Source organism: Gouania willdenowi, chromosome 24 (assembly GCF_900634775.1).
Source record: "Gouania willdenowi chromosome 24, fGouWil2.1, whole genome shotgun sequence".
Classification (NCBI taxonomy): domain Eukaryota; kingdom Metazoa; phylum Chordata; class Actinopteri; order Blenniiformes; family Gobiesocidae; genus Gouania; species Gouania willdenowi.
The window spans coordinates 10,745,971-10,752,966 of record NC_041066.1 but is presented as its reverse complement, the minus strand read 5'-3'; the positions used below and the strand labels follow the sequence as shown (position 1 = coordinate 10,752,966).

The 6,996-nt window shown below is 35.2% G+C and overlaps 1 protein-coding gene across 1 annotated transcript; it reads right to left on the bottom strand.

The window, feature by feature from the left end:
* Positions 1-1,664: 1,664 nt before the first annotated feature.
* LOC114458066 (lactation elevated protein 1 homolog B-like) lies at positions 1,665-6,446 on the bottom strand. Its single transcript, XM_028440312.1, has 3 exons — positions 6,329-6,446; positions 2,778-3,073; positions 1,665-1,673 (listed from the first exon to the last, which is right to left on the bottom strand). The coding sequence occupies exons 1-3, from the start codon at positions 6,444-6,446 to the stop codon at positions 1,665-1,667; spliced, it is 423 nt and encodes a 140-aa protein (XP_028296113.1).
* Positions 6,447-6,996: the final 550 nt, after the last annotated feature.

The window sequence follows — 6,996 nt, the reverse complement described above, 5'->3', positions numbered from 1 at the left end:
GTCTGTCACAGCGAAGCTCTGTAGCCTGGTCTCACCTCCCGTCGGAGATAACAGACTGGCACAGGAGTAGAAAGTTCACATACGGGACAAGTCTCTGGCTTTTTCACCACTTCTGATTAAAAAAAAAAAAAAACTGAAGTACAAACTAAAAAAAACATATCTCACCGTCGGCCTACTGTACACAACGACTATATGTTCCAGGTCTGACTTGACGACGGTGGCTCCCACTAGACAATGGGCCATTGTCAACCAACCATCCGCAAAACCACGCCACATTGGGTCAACATTAAGTCAAGTGTACACTCCTCACAGACTTGGTCAGTTAGTGGGGACAATGGCGGCACTTTCACAGAGAGAACAGACACCAAAAGGACAGTGGTATGACCTGATTCAAACCACAGTAATTGCATAAGTAGCCAGTGTGTGTGTGTGTGTGTGTGACTGTGTGGGAGGCAAAGCAAGAATTAAGGTGCACAAGAAAAAAAAAAAAGAAGGGGGGGGGGGGGGGGGGAGGGTGGCTGGTGCGAGAGTCGATAGCCTGACACCCAGGAGTTTTGTCAGAGCCCCGAATCAAAAGCAAAAAGGACAAGAATGGCAGAGACAATGGGGATCCCCTCATTACTGCATGGAGGACGGTGAGAGAGTGAGAGGGGTGCCGGGGCGAGCCCAGCAGGAGGTCTGCCCTGCTGCCTTCCAAAAAATCTCTCCCTGAACCCAATGTGTCTGTGCCAGCCAACCAACAAAAAAAAAAACAAGAAGAAAAAAAACTCCCACCACCACGTACGAGACAGTCAGCTCGGCTGACCTAAAAACAACAACAGCTCCCTTTGCATTACACTGTTCCAAAACCTCACATGGACAATACACTTCCCAGACCCCTACCCTCCCTTTGACCTGAACTTCATGGCCACCAGCAATGATACAAAGTGAAGTACAGTGCAGTCGACTCGGTTATGTCCTCTAAGCATGTTAGACGTCAGCAGGGCTTTATTAAAAATGAGGGTCTACACTGGAAAAACATGGTAAACATGGCTCCTTCTTTGCTTTCAATGTTCTTTTTAACTTTATTTAACTTTAAATTGAGCTCTATAGCTCATCTATTAGTGAATGAGCATTTTTTTTTAACCTATTGTAAACCCTCTCCTAACCCTCAACATCAACTTATCCTCCTGTAATAAATCCATTAGTAAAAGGGATCTATTGACATACAACATTAACACACTGTAGGTATTAGGGCTGAACAATTAATTGCATTTGCGATATTATCGTAATATCGTAAAATGTGATTTTCTAATTGCAAAGGCTGCATTTATTTTTGTTTTTCCTTGTCAAGTTCAGAATGTTTAAGAAGTGCAGTCCACATGTTTACATGTTTCATGAAACGTGAAGTTAGTTAGATATGTTGAAGAGGTAAAGCCACAAATTTGTTTGCTTTATTGTTGTAATCTGTGCTTTAAAATGCATATTTTATATTTATTTAAAGTTTAAACAAATCTGAAATTATTTATTATGAAACATTGATTTATTGCTTGTGTTCATTGAAAAACACATTACAAGAGGCCCTTGAAAAATAATTGCATCGCAATTAGATTATTTTCCAAAATCGCTCAGCCCTAATAGATAAACAATTTGTAGACTTCAATTTGAGCAATATGATCGACACATTACTTCACCTGACAAAACAAAGAAAAGAGGATGAAAACTGAATAACATACACGAAAAGCTTTGAACATTCATTCATGGGAATTATTCTGACGTCACTGCAGATTCCTTAAAAAGGTTATTAAATACCAGATTGTTTTTCCTGTACAGACGACTTCCTTCAATCAATACACAAACACACATTTCCTCCTCCACCTGTGCTAATTAAACACACTCAAAACTATACCCTGGGTAACTAATGTAATTGTGATGTCCATATCAAATAAAGGGGATATTAAAAAGTAAAGCTATGCAGTTTGGTAAATTCATTTTTATGATTTTGGACACTGGTCACATGGGTTTGACTTTTTGAAACTATTGAAAGGATGTGAAATATTTAACAACTATTGTCAATAACATTCTAAATGTTTTAAAAATACAACATTATTCACTGGACCCTGGTGGTTATAAAATAATGCTGGTAATCTCATAAGAGTAGGTGTTCGATCCTGTCAAGTATATGGACAAAAACTACTATCATATTATTATGTCACTGCTATTGTAGCGTTTTGACAATTAAGCCTCTTTTTTCATGGACTCAAAAAAACAGTTGTGACATTAAAAAATAAAACATAAAAATTACCTGAAAAATCATGTGTGTAAACAATGTTATAATTATCGCACAGTGATCATTTTTTTAATTCACGTTTAAGTTGGTCAAAGAAAGTTAAATTCAAAGTAAAATAATATTAATAATAGGTTTTGTTTAAAGGCGCCCTTCATGATACCCAAGGTCACCGTACAAAAAAACAGTCGAGAACAGCAAAAAAAAAAAAAAAAATACAAAGACAAAATAAGGTGTTCAATAATGGAAGTTCAGAGGAATAATGTGCATTTAAACTGAAACTAATATTACTTAAGCAATTAACCTGAAAATACGGTAGATTAAATGAGAACTGTAATAAAAAAATTGCATTGCAAAATATGAGCATTATTATAAGATAGCATGAGGCCTGTTTGGAAGGCTCACATGTTTTTCAATGAAGAAGAATTATCAATCATTTCTCAATTATGCCTCATGTATATCTATCTTTCTAATGCACGGATCACTATTACATGCCTAATAACTCTTTTACCTTTTCAGTGTGCTCTTCACCTTTATTTTCTTCTGATTTAATGCAGGAGTTTGCATCCTGCAGAAAGTGACTGTTACTGTAGGACTTCATGGTGTGCTGCAGATGTGCCAGCTGCTGGAGGACACGTCTTTGCTGGGTGTCCCTTTTCAGGGAGCCTCCCTGTATGAGTCGATCAAAGTGTGCGACGGTGTCAGAGGAGCTGTGTGGCTCTGCATCTGCAGGGTCGGTGGAGGAGGTGGAACATGATGATGATGATGTTGATGCCGATGAGCTGATTGTCCTCCATCCTCTGTCACCTTAAGATAATGGATCAAAACCTGCATTATTAAAAATTGCATTCATTTAATTGCAACCCCTTGGCAGTTGTTTTGGAACAAAAAGGTCAAGGAAGTGGGTGTGGCCAAACAAAGATTTGTAATTCTTGTGCATCTTTAAAACAGAAAACCAAAACGTCAACCCTTGATATTGTGAAGACCACAAAAAAGTGATCCATGATGTTTATTACATGATCATTAAAGTGTTAGGACCTAAGTAGGCTTAATATGGTGAAATGACACAGGTGACAATCTAGCAATATGCATTGTAGGTTTAACATAAAGGCTTTGTGACTTAATGAAGCCATTATCAGAAAAATATAAAAAAGAATAGAATACACTTTTATAGACCCCTAGAGGGGAAATTCAGTTGTTGCAGCAGCACGATTAGATCAGAGCAGACAGTAAGAAACAAACTAAATGACCAACATACTGTAGATAATAGTGCAAAAAATCTACTTGACATTAAAAAAAAAAAAAACAATCATTCAACTTTATGTCAAATTTCGTACAATGAATTAAGTCTCATATCAGATTATACAGTAGATTCATTGATACTCGGCTTTACACGATCAGGAGTTTTGGGCCGATCACCGATCAGTGAGTTTCAAAAAAACGATCACTGATCCGATCATATGAATTCAGGTTGTTAATTTTAGGTACCGAACAAATTCCTTCAGTACTTCCTGATACAGATTCACGGAAAATCGAACGGTACCATTTTTCTGGACCTAGGGGTGAGTATTGGCAAGGATGTTGCAATACGATACGTATCACGATACTTGGGTCACGATATGATATAATTGTGATATATCGCGATATTCTACCCAGAAAATATCAAAATTAAACGCAGCGATGAAAAATCAAGTTGCTATTTATGGTCATCAGAAGATATTGATCATTCAGAGGACAAATTCAGTCAAAACTATTTGCTTCAAAACATCCTATTTATTATTTATTATTAGTGTTTTTGCACACACTGCCATCATAAAATAAAGTTTCTTTCCACTGAAACTACTGTGTAGACGTCTCAAAGTAACCATGACAACATAATGACAGCATTGTAACAACTGTGAGAACATTAAGGATAAATCACCCTGAGTTACTGATAATGCACAAAGATAAGAAAAAAAACTATTTCTCCTATTGTGTCAGTTAAACACTGATCTGAACAGATTATATGAAAGTAAAATGCCTGTACATACATAACTATTGCAGTCATTACACACTGCCATCATAAAATCAAGTGCATCAAATAACCATTGCAACTAGAGATGTAACAATTCACTCAACTCCCGATACCATTCAATTCACGATACTGGGTTCACAATACGATTCTCTCACGATTTATTTTACAAAATGGGACTGTAGACAAATGATTGAAAAATATTCCTTTATTTTTTGGGGAGAAAAAAATAGAAAATACTGTACTATTTTCCTTTTATTTTTCATTGTCAAAAGAATTCCTTGATAAACTATTCAAAACAATGAAATTTAACTAAAAATAAATCTTGAATGAAATAGGAAGGAATACTACTAATGAAGAAGAAGCCTATTAATCTAAATTCTGGTTCTATAGTAAACAATGCAAAACTGCATAATAGTTCTTTTTCTTTTTAAAAGTGCAACTGAAAATGTATTTTGTGCCTTAACAATTGGACTTTAAAAAAAAAACAGTCTGCAGTGTATTTACGTCAGATATTTGTTTGGACCAGCAGAGGGCGCTGGTAACCCAGTGGTCGATTGGGATGCAGCTATTCTGTGCAGTGAAGAAGAGATGTTATGCTAGCAGACAGAACTAATAGAAAAACGTGCCTTTCACAGATATTCAGGTCAGATATTCTTTAGGTGCTAAAGGGGTAAGGAATCATTTAAGAACATGTTTAAGAGTAGAAGGCGGCCAGAAAGAAAGTAGTAGCAGATTCTGCTCACCGCCTCAGCATTTGGACAAGGATAAATAACATACTGCGATTCAATTTTCAGAAAATCGATATGAACCATGATACCTATTAATCAATTTTTAACTGCCATACGATTAATCGTTACATCCCTAATTGCAACATATTGAAAGCATTGTAACCACCACTGAAATACTGCACAAATACACAAAAATATTGATTAAATATAAAAAATAAAAAAAAATTTTAAATAATAAAATTTATTTAAAATCGGCACCCAAAAAAATTGCGATATATCGTGAAATTGATTTTTTTTTTTTTTCACACCCCTAGACACAGCCTTGTGACTGTGAGGAATTGGAAGAGTTGAAGAATTTCCATGCAGGACCTGAACATAACATTTGTTGTCAGAGAGTGTGTGTATGTATGTATCTGTGTGTGTGTGTGTGTGTCCCTTTAACTATTTCGTGAAGCAAACAACTCTTCAGAGTAAATGAGACAGATTAAACAATACAATGGGAGCATCCAATCAGCAAATTAAGACATTACAGCCCATCACATTAATTGCATGAAATGCTAAATATTGACCGATCACATCACATCAAGCTCAATTAAAACAGTGAACCCAATGGGGGATCATCTCATTATCTGTGATATCTGTAGACAGAAATGTGAAAATGCTTTCAACAGCTTCAGGAAATGTACAAATTAAAAAAAACTTTTTTTCAAGTATCATAAATATTATAAACTTTAGGACCAATGGAGGTAATTAAATATTATTTTATTCAAATATTGTGGATGAAATTATTGGCAAAATCAATGGAAAACTCATCTCTAAAGAGAAGAAGTTTTTTCACAAAGTATGTAAAGTTAAGATGGAAGAAGGACGATAATGGGTAATATTAACGAAAACCATCTACATCTCAACATATGTTGGCACATCAATGATCATTTCCCCTTTTAATGCAGTATATGCTTTATCTTTGTCTACTCTCAGGAAAAAAATTGTTGCCTTGTCATTCTCAATAAATCGTTTTTTTTTTCTTTAGTTCAAAAAAATAAATTTTCATAAAAATGTATGGAAAAATGTTATATCACTTTACTCCCCATTCCCTCCTCCCATGATGACCATGTCTGTAGTTCTTCTTTTTTTAGTCACACAATAAATTCAGTGTAAAAAGCAGTATTTGCAGAACATCTTTTAACAGATTTCCACGTTTTAACAGTAGATTTACTGCACACATGACATAACGCAGAGGTTATTGGAAAATGTGTTATAAAACGTAATAAATCCGCACACACAGTCCAATACAGCCACACATGACATAAATACACATACCTGTCTTCTTCCTGAAGCCGCTGACCAGGTGAAAACATGTGGTTGACGTAAAAACAGATGTTTTGATTAGAAATCGCTTTGAGCATTTTACAGTCCAGTCTATCATGCAAGCCGCCATTTTGATTCAAAATACAGAAACTTTATTGAACGCTGCTGTGAACAGAGACAGCCGTGCAGGGAAAACACTGCTGTGAGCTCGAGCTCATGAGTTCACGACATACACACGAGCACAAACATACGTAAGTTAATACTTGTTTATTTATAATTATATATGTATTTATCCTGTATTAAATATGTGGTTTGAAGACCGAATCAGGACGTCAGAGGAGCTAGTTTGGTCTAGCCTTTCAGAAAAACTTTGTTATATGTTTTTGAACATTCTTCATTCTTAATATATTTGAATGTATGTATTTTCTATTTTGTTTTGTTTTTATTTTGTTTTATTTGTTTTTGTGAATTCCTTTCAGCATAGGGTAAATTGTGTATTTCCTTATTTGTTTTAACTATTTGCTGCTGTATCAAGAGAATTTCCTCTTTGTGGGTTTGATAAAGTAATATCTAATCTAATCTTGTCTTTAAAAAAAAAAAAAAAAAAAAAAAAAGCTTGTGTGAACAATATCTATTAGTTGTGCTAATGTCCCTTTTCACAAATACGTTTATTCTAAAAA

Bases quoted from the DNA above. Each gene is read 5' to 3' on its own strand.
- LOC114458066 (XM_028440312.1), bottom strand. From the start codon at position 6,446: ATGGCGGCTTGCATGATAGACTGGACTGTAAAATGCTCAAAGCGATTT. The intron at 3,074-6,328 runs GTATGTGTATTT...CATTATCTTAAG, and splicing joins CGGCTTCAGGAAGAAGACAG to GTGACAGAGGATGGAGGACA.